Source organism: Salmo salar, chromosome ssa12 (genome assembly GCF_905237065.1).
Source record: "Salmo salar chromosome ssa12, Ssal_v3.1, whole genome shotgun sequence".
Classification (NCBI taxonomy): Eukaryota; Metazoa; Chordata; class Actinopteri; order Salmoniformes; family Salmonidae; genus Salmo; species Salmo salar.
This window is the reverse complement of record NC_059453.1, coordinates 70,856,209-70,871,103: the sequence shown is the minus strand read 5'-3', so window position 1 is coordinate 70,871,103 and position 14,895 is coordinate 70,856,209. Positions and strand designations below refer to the sequence as shown.

Sequence of the window (14,895 nt, the reverse complement as noted above, 5' to 3'; positions counted from 1 at the left end):
TGACATGACAAAATAAAGATTATACTTCAGACTTCTTTCAATAGGAATAGTAGGTCAACACTTCATTTGTAGTCCAGTACAGATGGTTTGGAAATGTTCAACTAATGAGCTGCAAATGTGCTTGTGAACAGCTTAAATATTTGGTTTGTTTGGATGATGGATAAGATCTGTTTCTTTCTATTTCCCTCTAGGTAAATCAGCACCACTGCCTATGCCTGCACATTGGCGCTGGTTGTCTGATCTCATTAGAATTCATAAACAGTGGAATAAGTTGTGATGAGAAAGTTGAGTATAAAAAAAGAGACCTATAGACAGTAGGCCTATAGACTGAGTGTACAAAACATTAGGAACACCTTACTAATATTGAATTGCACCCCTCCCCCCCTGGCCCTCAGAAAAGACCCAATTCGTTGGGGCACGGAAGGACTCTATAAGGTGTCGAAAGCATTCCACAGGGATACTGGCCCATGTTGACTGTAATGCTTCCCACTGTTGTGTCAAGTTGGCTGGATGTCTTTTGGTTGGTGGACGATTCTTGATACACATGTGAAACTGTTGAGCGTGAAAAACCCAGCAGTGTTGCAGTTCTTGACATAAACCGGTGCACTTGGCACCTACCACCATACCCCGTTCAAACGCACTTAAATCTTTTGTTTTTCCCATTCACACTCTGACTGGCACACATACAGTACACAATCCATGGGTCAAGGCTTAAAAATCTATCTTTAACCTGTCTACTCCCCTTCATCTACACTGATTGAAGTGGATTTAAAATGTGACATCAATAAGGGATCATAGCTTTCACCTGGATTCACCTGGTTAGTCTGTCATGAAAAGAGCAGGGGTCCTTAATGTTTTGGTGTGTCAGGCAGGCAGTGCCCTTTCCCATATCTACACTTACAGCACTGACGCTTGGCCTTGTGTGTAGAAGTGTGTCTCTAACACTTTGAACGATGGGAGAGTATGCCAGAGGCCCAGTAATGAGGTCTCCTCACATCTGACTTTGATGTGACAGGAGTGTGACACTAAAGACACCACAGTGAGTGTGACAAGGTAGTGTGCTGGGACACACTCCAACAAGAGGCAGTAAAACCTCAGATTTGTACTTTAACACCTCAGTGTGGAACAGTACGCCCAGTTCCCACTGGTCACATTAATTTAAACTCGTCAAATTGGTTAAAGAAACTGAAGGAACACCAACTTAAAAATGTGTCAGTCTCATTAACAACAAGAAATGGTCAAGCAAGCCACATTCAGAAACAAAAAGATGACATTAAAAACAAGTTTAATATCATTTCTGAAATTATTAAATGTATAATAATGCTAATTCAATTAAGGTAAATCCCTAATTTTGCCAATACAGGCACATCAGACGACAAATAATTTATATTAACATAAAACACATTTATGAAAATATATCCTCCTCAACTTTTGTTTTAAAAGCAAGATGACATGAAATTGAGATTTTGACTGAGCAATCATATGCAGTTGAAGCATTTTTTTTTTTTTATGGGCAAACACTCAGTAAAATTTGAAAACAACAGTTAGTGTGCTGTTGCTGAAGTAAACCTGATTAGATGGCAAAGCAGGGTTAAAGTAAAAAGGCAACGGCACCCTCATAGCCAGATACTGTAGGCCAAGCCATAGCTCAAGTGTAACAAGTGCATCACCTTCCTATTAGAGACAGTCAGGGGGTTGAGTATTACAATGTGATAGCACAGCAAACCAAACCACAGTGAGGAAAACCATATTATTGTAGTTTTGATACACACAACCATGTTTACTGAATATAGGTTAAGAAGGACGGTTAGTAAGGACTTTTTTAGCACCAAAAATGGATGGTAACAGCCATCCTTTCCTCTTCTTTACAATAATAGGGAACAGAAAACCTAAAATGATAAACATTGGGTTTTGATACTTGTACTGTAGCGGTCATGAAATATTGTTGAAATGTTGGGTTATTGTTTTTGTCATGACAGATGATCAGTTGATACTTATAATATATAGTGAGTTCTGTATAATAAAAAAACAGCAGGACATGTGGAAACTTAACAGTGAGTAGCCTCAGGACCAGTCAGTACTGAGATGGTCAGAAACAGAGGCTCAGATACAGCAGCTATTTCATTAAAAACAGAAGATTGATTAATTAGAACTAATAGTAAATCTCTGTAGAATCTATGGTAGACCAAACAGTTTAACTATAGTACCAGTCAAAAGTTTGGACACACATACTCATTCAAGGCTTTTTCTTTATCATCACTTTTTTCTACATTGTAGAATAACAGCGAAGACATCAAAACTATGAAATAACACATATGGAATCACGTAGAAACCAAATGTGTAAAACAAATCAAAATATATTTTTCAGCTTCGAATGCATTTCAATTAACAGGTGTGTGTTAAAAGTTAATTGTGGAACTTCTTTCCTTCTTAATGCGTTTGAGCCAATCAGTTGTGTTGTGACAAGGTAGGGGTGGTACAAAGAAGATAGCCCTATTTGGTACAAGACCAAGTCCATATTATAGCAAGAACAGCTCAAATAAGCAAAGAGAAACAACAGTCCATTATTACTTGAAGGTCAGTCAATCTGGAAAATTTCAATCACTTTCAAAGTTTCTTCAAGTACAGTCACAATAACCATCAAGCGTTATGATGAAACTGGCTCTCATGAGAACTGCCACAGGAAAGGAAGACCCAGAGTTACTTCTGCTGCAGAAGATAAGTTCATTAGAGTTAACAGACTCAGAAATTGCAGCCCAAATAAATGCTTCAGAGTTCAAGTAACAGGCATATTTCAACATCAACTGTTCAGAGGAGACCGTGTGAATCAGGCCTTCATGGCCGAATTGCTGCTAAGAAACCACTACTAAGGGACACCAATACAAAGAAGAGACTTGCTTGGGCCAAGAAACCCAAGCAATGGACATTAGAACGGTTGTAATCTGTCCTCTGGTCTGACGAGTCCAAATTTGAGACTTTTGGTTCTACCCAACTTGTTGTTGTGAGACGCAGAGTAGGTGAACGGATGATCTCCTCATGTGTGGTTCCCACCGTGAAGCATGGAGGTGGTGTGATGGTGCTTTGCTGGTGACATGGTCAGTGATTTATTTAGAATTCAAGGCACACTTAACCAGCATGGCTACCACAGCATTCTGCAGTGATACGCCATCCTATCTGGTTTGCGATTAGTGGACCTATCATTTGTTTTTTAACAGGACAATGATCCAAAACACACATCCAGGCTGTGTAAGGGCTATTTGACCAAGAAGGAGAATGATGGTGCTACATCAGATGACTAGGCTCCACAATCACCCAACCTCAACCCAATTGAGATGGTTTGGGATCAGTTGGACCGCAGAGTGAAGGAAGAGCAGCCAACAAGTGCTCAGCACATGTTTGAACTCCTTCAAGACTGTTGAAAAATCCTTCCTCGTGAAGCTGGTTGAGAGAATGCCAAGAGTGTGTAAAGCGGTCATCAAGCCAAAGGGTGGCTATTTTGAATGAGTTAAAATATATTTTACTTTGTTTAACACTTTTGGTTACTACATGATTCCATGTGTGTTATTTCATAGTGTTGATGTCTTCACTATTATTCTACAATGTAGAAAATAGTTTAAAAAAAAGAATAAAAACCCTTGAATGAGTAGGTGTCCCCAACCTTTTGACTGGTACCGTCTGTGGATCCATGGGACGTTTCATAGTGCCATTCTTCTGTACAGCTAGCAGGCAGCCTGAGCTGGCTCAGCTCCTGCTGATCTCATGAAGTGCCAAAGAGGGGTGCTGTTGCTCCCCCTTTTAAATTTAGAACAGCTAATAGAGCATTTCCCCAACTCGGTCCTCGGGACCTCAAGGGATGCATGTGTTGGTTTTTGCCCTAACACTACACAGTTGATTTCAAATTATCAAAGCTTTATGATTAGCTGATTATTTGAATCAACTGTGTAGTGCTAGGACAAAAACGTGCACCCCTTGGTGTCCCGAGGACCAGGTTTGGGAAACCCTGAGCTAATAATCACATTTGTACTTGTGTCTAGCTTCAGTGCAGGCTTGTAAGGGCTAAAAAGTACTAAAACTCGGACGAGTAAGGAGAGGGTTTCTCTCTTCATTTCATTGTCAGTCTTGACTGGAGAGAGGGATAGGAGAAAAAGCCTACAGATTCCTCTACAAAGCTAGGATTGGATGAGGAGGGCTTAATGGGGGGGGAGGGGGTACAGTACTGTCTTTAACCCATGTATGGGTACTTCCATTCTCTGAGCGGGACGTGGGTGGCCTTGACCACCTGTGGGGATGTCCATCGCAGGACGTAGTGAGGACCACCAGGTTTATCATTGGTACCTATGCAGACAAGAAAGTTCACGTTTTAGCTGTTATAAGTGCTTATATTCATCCTATTTCATATTAATAAAAATGATGTAGGCAGAAGGCATTATGTCAGACACAGAGCTCACCAGGAGTCAAGAAAAGTCCTGCTTCATAGAACTGTTGACAGTCAAATGAATATCAAAGCTTTGGAGTGGTGTGTGGGTCATTTTACCTGAAGCTCTGGCGCCACCAAATGGCTGCTGGGCGACAATCGAGCCGGTGGACTTGTCATTCACGTAGTAATTTCCTGCAGCGTTCCTCAAGGCCTTAGCTGCCTCATCTACAACATTCCTGGAACAAATATGATTAAAGGATTAGGACGTTTCTTTACAAGTGTCAATTTCAGTGTAAAGTCAAATCTATTAGCAATGAGCAGATCATAGTAGGCGTGGTTGGCATCCATAATAATGATCTGAAAAGTTAAGGATATAATGTTCGGTCTTCAGGGAGAAAGCAACCCTTTCACAGTAAAATTATGCCACACCATAGAAAACCAGATGGAGTGTTCTAACTTACTTGTCAAGAGCGAAGACTGCTCCTGTCAGGGCGTATGGTGATGTGTTGTCTATAAGGTTTAGAACCTCCTTGTAGTTGTTCTCAGGGTAAACATAGACAGACAGAACTGGGCCAAAGATTTCCTACAGGACGTTCATCAAGAACAGAGTTATAAGAAAGTTAGTTATACATTTCTATATTAATTGATCTACCTTAATGAAGTTCTGGAGCAAGGAGGACTGTCCCAGTCCCCCATTTATGAAGCAGAGCGTGAAACATGGCTTTAGTTAAACAAAACATGAAGTGTCCATTCCATATATTGCTTTATACAGTGCTTACCGAAAGTATTCATCCCCTTGACTTTACAGCTTGAATTTTAATTGATTACATTTCGATTTTTTGGTCACTGGCACAAAACACAATACCCACATAATGTTTTTGAAATTTTATTCATTAAAAACGAAAAGCTGAAATTTCTTGAGTCAATAATTATTCAACCTCTGTTATGGCATACCTAAATATGTTCAGGAGTAAAAATGTGCTTAACTAGTCACATAATACAGTTGAATTCGGAAGTTTACATACACTTTAGCCAAATACATTTGAAAACTCAGTAGAGAGAATGATTTATTTCAGCTTTTATTTTATTCATCACATTCCCAGTGGGTCAGAAGTTTACATACACTCAATTAGTATTTGGTAGCATTGCCTTTCAATTGTTTAACTTGGGTCAAATGTTTTGGGTAGCCTTCCACAAGCTTCCCACAATAAGTTGGGTGAATTTCGGCCCATTCCTCCTGACAAAGCTGCTAACTGAGTCAGGTTTGTAGGCCTCCTTGCTCGCACGCGCTTTTTCAGTTCTACCCACAAAATTTCTCTAGGATTGAGGTCAGGGCTTTGTGATGGCCACTCCAATACCTTGACTTTATTGTCCTTAAGCCATTTTGCCACAAATTTGGAAGTATGCTTGGGGTCACTGTCCATTTGGAAGACCCACTTGCGACCAAGCTTTAACTTCCTGACTGATGTCTTGAGAGGTTGCTTCAATATATCCACATAATTTTCTTTCCTCATGATGCCATCTATTTTGCAAAGTGCGCCAGTCCCTCCTGCAGCAAAGCACCCCCACAACATGATGCAACCACCCCCATGCTTCAAGGTTGGGATGGTGTTCTTCTGCTTGCAAGCCTCCCTTTTCTCCTCCAAACATAACAATGGTCATTATGACCAAACAGTTCGATTTTTGTTTCATCAAACCAGAGGACATTTCTCCAAAAAGTACGATCTTTGTCCCCATGTGCAATTGCAAACCATAGTCTGGCTTTTTTATGGCGGTTTTGGAGCAGTGGCTTCTTCCTTGCTGAGCGGCCTTTTAGGTTATGTCGATATAGGACTTGTTTTACTGTGGATATAGATACTTTAGTATCTGTTTCCTCCAGCATTGTCACAAGATCCTTTGCTGTTGTTCTGGGATTGATTTGCACTTTTCGCACCAAAGTACGTTCATCTCTAGGAGACAGAACGCGTCTCCTTCCTGAGCGGTATGACGGCTGCGTGGTCCCATGGTGTTTATAGTTGCTTACTATTGTTTGTACAGATGAACATGGTACCTTCAGGCGTTTGGAAATTGCTCCCAAGGATGAACCAGATGGAGGTCTACAATTATTTTTCTGACGTCTTAGCTGATTTCTTTTGATTCTCCCATGATGTCAAGCAAAGAGGCACTGAGTTTGAAGGTAAGCATTGAAATACATCCACAGGTACACCTCCAATTGACTCAAATTATGTCAATTAGTGTATCCGAAGCTTCTAAAGCCATGACATTTTCTGGAATTTTCCAAGCTGTTTAAAGGCACAGTCAACTTAGTGTATGTGAACATCTGACCCACTGGAATTGTGATGCAGTGAATTATAAGTGAAATAATCTGTCTAAACAATTGTTGGAAAGATTACTTGTGTCATGCACAAAGTAGATGTCCTAACCGACTTGCCAAAACTATAGTTTGTTAACAAGAAATTTGTGGAGTGGTTGAAAAAACGAGTTTTAATCACTCCAACCTAAGTGTATGTAAACTTCTGACTTCAACTGTATGATTCATGGACTCACATTGTGTGCAATAGTGTTTAACATGATTTTTGAATGACTACCTCATCTCCGTACCCCACACATACAGATAATTGTAAGGTTCCTCAGTCGAGCAGTGAATTTCAAACACAGATTCAACCACAAAGACCATGGAGGTTTTCCAATGCCTTGCAAAGAAGGGCACCTTTTGGTAGATAGGTAAAAATGATTGAATATCCCTTTGAGAATGGTGACGTTATTAATTAATGGGCAAATGTTGCACAATCCAGGTGTGGAAAGCTCTTAGAGACTTACCCAGAAAGTCTCACAGCTGTAATCACTGTCAAAGTTGCTTCTACAAAGTATTGACTTAGGTGTGCGAATACTTCTGTCAATTAGATATTCCTGTATTTCATTTTCAATCCATTGGCAACATTCTTTTTAAATAATCACTTTTTCATTATGGGTTATTGTGTTTAGATGGGTGAGAGAAAAAAACGATTTAATCAATTTAGAATTCAGGCTGTACCAACAAAATGTGGAATAAGTCAAGGGGTATGAATACCTTCTGAAAGCATTATACATGTATATAAATCAATCCAAGCACTTAGCCCTCAGCCTGACCGCTGGCCTCAGTTAAAACTGATAAAATAATCCTGCTCCTTTTCGCCATAAAACAGCAATATCTATTAGACTAGAATAAATGAACAAGTCAGTCATTTTCAGCAATTCAAACCCAACTGAGTCTGTCAAGTAATTCTGACATGTTCGGTATGCATGTCTGGTATAACTCTGGCAGGTTAGTTCAAAGAAGTGAGAACACATGGTTCTCAGATGTTTATTCTGAGATCTTTCAACTGGAAATGTTATGTAGTAGGTAGGTATGTGTGGTAGGCCAGTTAGTCAGCACACAGTCAGGCCACAGTTACACATCCCACCGCTTGGGGAAAGTGGCACTCTGGGCCATTCAACGAAGCTCCGGTATGCATAAGAAGTCTGTGGTGTGTGCACAGGTGGGGGGAATTACCAAGCTAATCAGCTGAACGAGGGTTATCTCCCGACCCACGGAGCTTTTGGTTTTGCATCTTTCGTTTGACATGCCCTTTTGGAGTTTTTAAATCACCAACTGAACATCAATGACCCTCTTGTGCTGGCCCGACCAGAGTCACACCGGAACTGTCCCCCCGGATCCCCAGTAAGCAAACACTCTGTTCCCAGGCACAACCACACCCAACCCGGACCGCATATTCATACTTTCACAGTAATGCACCTGCCTAGTCAGGTTACAGAACAATTAGGCAAGCGTAGGGCCCCTAGACACGGCGAGTATAGTATTACAGTAGGTTGTCTAATTGGGTCCATAACAGAGTCACATTATGAAGTTCCATAGGCTAACAGTGATGGGGAAAGAGGTGATCTACAATATCAAATCTTACCTCGGCCATGATGGCTTCCTGTGGGTCTGTGCTCTCAATGATGGTCGGCTCCACAAAGTAACCCTTCTTGTCATCACAGTGGCCCCCAGCAATTATGTTCAACTTAGGGGATGACTTGGCATGGTCCAACCACTTCTTAATACGAGCAAAGGACTAAAATAAAATAAAAAAACACCCCAAATGTGAAATAATATTGAAAATATAAACATTAATCTTGTTCAGAAGTAATAAAGCTGGTTCTTATCAAGCATCCAGTGTAGTGAAAATGTCACAGTACCGTACCTTGTCATCAATCACAGCAGAGAAGAATGTACTCCAGTCCTCCACGGGCTAGACAGCGTAGACAGAAAGACACTTAACAACAACCTGACATCGAATGAACACTTACAGTATAAACTTCAACGCTTTTAAAGAACTGCTACAGCAGAACAACTCAACTGGCTGTATCTATTCCCACCAAAATAACCCTAGTGCCAGTCACTGATGAATCTGACAGTCCTCAGAGCTAAGGTCAGTTGCCCACTCACGTCTCCAACTTTGAGCTGCTTGTGGATGTCCAGGAGCCCCTGTTTGATCTGGGGCCACAGGGAGTCTGGTACATACATCCTGGAGCAGGCTGAGCACTTCTGCCCTCCGTACTCAAACGCAGAGCGGATGGTCCCAGTCACCACGCTCCGCACATCCGCAGACTTGTGCACAAAGTGGAAGTTCTTACCGCCGCATTCTGAAAGACATGACAGATGAGAACGTCAGTGAAGCAATGTGTAAAGAGTGATATAGGTTAGGGATGTGACAAATGGACAATTTAAACGGCTAATAAAACCATAATTATAGGCCTTCCGAGTGGCGCAGCGGTCTGAGGCACTGCATCGCAGCGGTCTGAGGCACTGCATCGCAGTGTTGCGGCATCACTACAGCCTGGTGTTCGATCCTAGGTTGTGTCACAAACGGCCATGACCGGGAGTCCCATAGGGTGGCGCACTATTGGCCGGGGGGGCTTTACTTCGCTCATCGCGCTCTAGTGACTCCTTGTGGCAGGCCGGGCACCTGCAGGTTGACTTTGGTTGTCAGTTGAACAGTGTTTCCTCCGACAGCTAGTTAAACAGCTAGCGCGTGGCAGAGTACGGGCTGTACAGCGGCTCGCGCGCGGCGGTGTACGGGCTGTACAGCGGCTCGCGCGCGGCGGTGTACGGGCTGTTGCTCCAACCCACCTCCTCCAACCCGAGGGAAGTTCTTGTAGATATCCAGGTTCTGGGCCACTTGTTTCCACAGGCGCTTGAAGGTCCTGAAAAAGATTAATGGGTTGTTAAGAAAATACAGGGGTTATCACACATTATGTGAAACTGGTCTAAATGAGAGGTGGCAGACAGTTTCCGGTTAATATACATAAACGTATACAGACGGACACATACGGGACACTGCCGGTGAAGTTGATGCCAGCCAGATGTTCAGAGGAAGTGATGGTGTCTCCAAACACTGGTCCGTCGGCTGGCACAAACTGGATGATGTTGGGGGGTAACCCTGACTCCCGCAGGACATTGTATACGGCGTAGCTAGCTGACATGGCTGTGTCGCTAGGCTTCCACAGAACTACATTACCCTGACAAACACAGAGCCAGGGCAAACAAAGAAAGTCCAGTTCAATTCAGACTATAACCAACAAGACACACGAGGTACTTAATGTAAAGTAAATTACAACTATAAGGAAATGTTTGTATTGTTGTTAGTAGGAGGGGACTTACCATGAGAGCAGGTGTACCTGCTAGGTTTCCACCAATTGCAGTGAAGTTAAATGGGGCGACAGCAGCTACAAAACCCTATAGTTAAAGGGGAAATAAAAGTGTTGACATAAAAAGTCCTGCAATATAAGATCTTCCAGAAATCAAACCTAACATATCTAGTGCTAGGACCAGTGAGTGCTCACCTCCAGCCCACGGTAGAGCATGGTGTTGGTGCTACCATCACTGTCCAGCGGCTGCTGGCTCTCCAGTTCAACAGCGTGCTTCGCATTGAAACGGAAGAAGTCTATTAGCTCTGCAGCCGCATCAATCTCTGCCTGCACCACTGTTTTGCCCTAGAAAAAAATATTAAATAGAAAGCAGAGGGGATGAATATCACTCAATTCAAAACAGAGGAGATCCCCTTGGTGATATTCAACAACACCACAAATACACAGTAAGACTATGAAAACCCCATGTAGGATAAATAGTTCACTGTACCTGGCCTATCATGGTCTTGGCCAGAATCTCAGCTCTCTTAGGTCCACTGATGATGTCAGCAGCCTTAAAGAGGACCTGGGCTCGGTCCTGGATGGGTTTCAGGTCCCATTCTCTCCTCGCCGCCACAGAGGCTAAGATAGCTTTGTTGAGCAGGTCCTATATCAATCATACCGAGGCAACACCATCCAGTCATGTCATGTAAATCTTGGAAAATGTCTGACACATAAAAACAGAAGAATTGTACTCTTAGTTTACCTTGTCAGCATAGCAAAACTTGGCCAGTTTGTGTGAGTGGTTGAAGGGCTTTGAAAAGAAAATAATTACATTGATCAATCGGTTATAATACCTTCAGGAAATAAAATGTAAAGAGAGTGTGGTACTGGTCTTTATCAAAAAGGTAGAAATAACAGGCAGGCCTCCAGCACAAGTAGCATGTTGGTTTATGATAACCAATGGATCTTATCAGAAACCGAAGATAACACACAGCTGATAACACAACGGTATTACAGTCATTTACAGTTTAACTTGACAGGCCTTGAATGCTTCGGTTTGGCTTAGACAGTATGCTGTGTATCTGAGCAGCAGTGTGAGTGAAAAGTGAGAGCTTCAGTCTCCAGGCTCCCATATTTGCAGGCAGCATGGAGCAATAGTTTGCTCAGAGTAGGGACATGCTGTTGACTCTACTCACTGATAGCTGGTATCTGATGTCTTTGGTCCACACATGTTCTTCTCCAACCACACAGGGAATCTCCTCTGTCTTCCCCTTCAGGTCAGCCAGGGCCTATCACACACACAATTATTGTCTCACCTTTTAGAGAGATGACCTTGTTGTAGGTCATGAAGGGCATATACTGAATGATGCATGTGGAGGTTATGTTTGCATGTATGATTGTGTGTGTACCTTCTGCAGCTCGGCCCTCTCTGGACTGCCCTCGTTGAATCCCAGGATGGGCTCATTCTTCACCTCAACAGCTGCACAGGGGAAGGTCCTGAAACTGCACACAGGCAGACACACATGCTAGGACCAATGCGCACCAAGTGAAGACAGACAGATATGCATGCAGTACCGTAAATTCCGGACTATAAGCCGCAACTTTTTTCCCAGGCATTGAACCTCGCGGATTAAACAATGACGCGGCTAATATATGGATTTTTCCCGCTTTCAATTTTTTTTCTAAAAAAAAAAATAAACACATTCTGTGACGTGCTCAGTTTTTTTGCCGGCATGAAGCTTTCATTAGACCAATGAAATTGCCATACGGGTTAAGGTGAAACAACTTTTTTGTTTACGGTTTAGATTAAATCGAGCGCTCTCAAACTTCCCATCATTCTGATTACGGTAGTCATTTTGTCACCCTCATCATGGCAAAGACACGGAGAAATGCATATGATGCAGCTTTCAAGTTGAAGGCGATTGATCTGGCTGTTGGAAAAGGAAATAGAGCTGCTGCACGGGAGCTTGGTCTTAATGAGTCGATAAGACGTTGGAAACAGCAGCGTGAGGAATTGACTCAGTGCAAAAAGACAACTAAAGCTTACTGCTAATTTGTAATTTTTTGTTACAAGCCGTGTTTCGTTAAAGCCTATTTATTTTTGTTACAAGCCGTGTTTCGTTAAAGCCTATTTATTTTTGTTACAAGCCGTGTTTCGTTAAAGCCTGTGTAAAGTTAATTTGTTTCAATGTACCGGTAGGCACCTGCGACTTATAGACATGTGCGGCTTATTTATGTTCAAAATAATATATATTTTTTTAATTCAGTGGGTGCGGCTTATATTCAGGTGCGCTTAATAGTCCGGAAATTACGGTAGATATTTCCACATAGTATCAGATTTTTGGATGGAATGTGTCCCATCCTGAAAAATGTGTTCATCAATGTGTTACAGCCCTATACCTGAGGTAGCCTACTGTCCATTCATTCACTTCACCCGTTATACAGCTTTGTTTTAATATGTTGATGGATAGGAATAAATGCCATTCAGGTTCATTTTGAGGCAAGTCCAAATCCCCACATTGTATAAACCAGGCACAATGCTTTTGACCTGAATAAGGCTTTACTGGTCACGTAGATTGTGGTCGTGGTACAATGTTGAACTCAGTCTAATGAGTATACAGGTGGTCTCTATGCTGACTCTGTCCTGCCTCTTCACTGCTACATGTTGGCAAGCTGCTGTCTTGTGTCAGCTGGAATAAGTAATTTACTAGAGGTAATTTCACATCAGTTATTCTGGCCGAGACTCCCTATAGCAGCAAGCAAACAATTGCAATAAGACTTTTTTTCTTATTACACTCCCCTCTATGAATCAGGTTGAAGTGTCTATTTAAAAGTTATTTGTGGAAAAGTTACAACACCGCCAAACTAAACAGTCAGTGAAGGTCAGAGTTTCAAACCGGGGAGACAGGGGCTGGTATTCAAATATTTAAAATTACACTTAAATCCCTCTGCCCTGACACACAGACGCACACATATGAACTCAATGAAATGATTAGCCTACTGCCTTCCCATATTTACACAGATGATTCTCTGTCAATGGGTGATCTGGTGTACAAAAGACAACCTTTATAAATGTTTATTGATCTTTACCACCATAGACCTCTAAAGAGACTCAAGATTCCTATAAATGTTTTAATTGAGGTTACTGCATAAACAAACATGGGTGAAAATTCATGCAACTGGCTTTTCCTGATTTCTTGCAGAACATCAGTCCCACTTCAGGCTTTTAACTAACCACATTTTTAGCTCAAGTCATGTCGAGAGTGTGTATCATTAAGATGTCACATTGAAGCTTGTTGAATGAATGTGCACTTCCGTGAACTGTTACCTTCACGCACGCGGCTTGGAATGTTAACCAGAAGAAACAAAATCATGAAGAACTTATTTTAACTCATTTAACTCGCGTTGAACGGGTCTGGTGGCTGGCAAGGAAAACATTTCTTAAATCATTACATAACACATTTAGTATTATTGCCTTTAAATTGGCAGTTTATTTGTAATTGTCCTAATTGGCCAATTGTACAGTGTGGCAAAAAACGTTCTGGTTAAGCAACAATCATAAGTCAGAAATCGACTATCAACTACCGAAACAATGCAAATAACAGTAGGATACGAAAAGTCAAAGCTAAGGTGAGTTGGTATCGTGTATGTTCATGTGAAACTACGTACCCCCTCCAAGAATGACACAATGCCGATCTCACACGCAGCATGTTTCAATGGAAAATATGTAGAGAAAAAGGACAATCTAATAAACACACACTACTGCCAGCGACACAATGTATCAAGAACTGATAAGATACATCGAAACTGTCTGATATCTTGAGAATGTAGCCTACTGGTTACTTGTATCGCGAGTTCAGAGGATTCAGGCCGTACCAATATCCGATAGGGAGCCCACCATCGTTATTACCATCATTGCGTCTAAATTGTCCCAGTAAGTGATAGTATTGCATCAGAAGAATAAATTGCATAATTTACTCTTAAGATTTAGACTGTGAAGCTGTTTTAAAATCCTACTTGTTCATATTTCAAAGAAAGAAGTATTGTAAACACACCTTTAATTTCCATAATGGAACTTACTGGAGGCAAGGAGGGGCGAGTCTGTGAATAGCCATTTAGCGCTAAGGAGAAGACACCCCTAGCCAATCAGAGTAGCGCTGTCATGTCTGAATCGAGAAATTCTATTTCTGATTGATCAAATGTGTAGTGTACATCGTTTCTCTTGGAAGTTTTTGTCCTTCATCTTTTGCATAATTATAGATTTTCCCCACTTAACCTAAGTGATTTTAATTGTGACAAATGTAGGAACTGTCAGAGGATGTGTAGTCTACTGTTCCCCCCCACCTGTTTTCAGCCCCACCTGTTTGTTTTCAGCCCCACCTGTTTGTTTTCAGCCCCACCTGTTTGTTTTCAGCCCCACCTGTTTGTTTTCAGCCCCACCTGTTTGTTTTCAGCCCCACCTGTTTGTTTTCAGCCCCACCTGTTTGTTTTCAGCCCCACCTGTTTAGCTAAAAAAAAATGCCCACAGATAAAATGACGTCACATCACGTGATATCTACCGTAACTTTAATTGGACTGATCATGTCAACGTCTAACTTTCAAAATCTTAGCTAGCAAGCTAGACATTATAATGAATCACTTTGACAATCTACTGGCAAATCCTTTTCAGTCCTTGTCATATGAAGAGAAATTATAGATAAAACTTGGACATAAACATTACACAACAATTTGGAAATTTCAACAATGAGTGGTTTGGAAGGAATCAGTGGCTAACTGCAAGCGTTGCAAAGCAATCACTATTTTGCTTCCCCTGCTATTCGGTGGAG

At 41.7% G+C, this 14,895-nt stretch overlaps 1 protein-coding gene across 1 annotated transcript; it reads right to left on the bottom strand.

Annotated features, from left to right (window-relative positions):
• Nucleotides 1-4,104: 4,104 nt before the first annotated feature.
• On the bottom strand, nt 4,105-13,946 carry aldh4a1 (aldehyde dehydrogenase 4 family, member A1). The gene is made up of 15 exons (XM_014133595.2): nt 13,739-13,946; nt 11,479-11,572; nt 11,266-11,358; nt 10,833-10,880; nt 10,578-10,733; nt 10,283-10,432; nt 10,101-10,175; nt 9,771-9,958; nt 9,570-9,643; nt 8,886-9,082; nt 8,641-8,688; nt 8,359-8,511; nt 4,879-5,000; nt 4,535-4,653; nt 4,105-4,335 (listed from the first exon to the last, which is right to left on the bottom strand). Exons 1-15 carry the CDS (start codon nt 13,777-13,779, stop codon nt 4,223-4,225), a joined length of 1,671 nt encoding a protein of 556 aa, XP_013989070.1. The 5' UTR covers nt 13,780-13,946; the 3' UTR covers nt 4,105-4,222.
• Nucleotides 13,947-14,895: the final 949 nt, after the last annotated feature.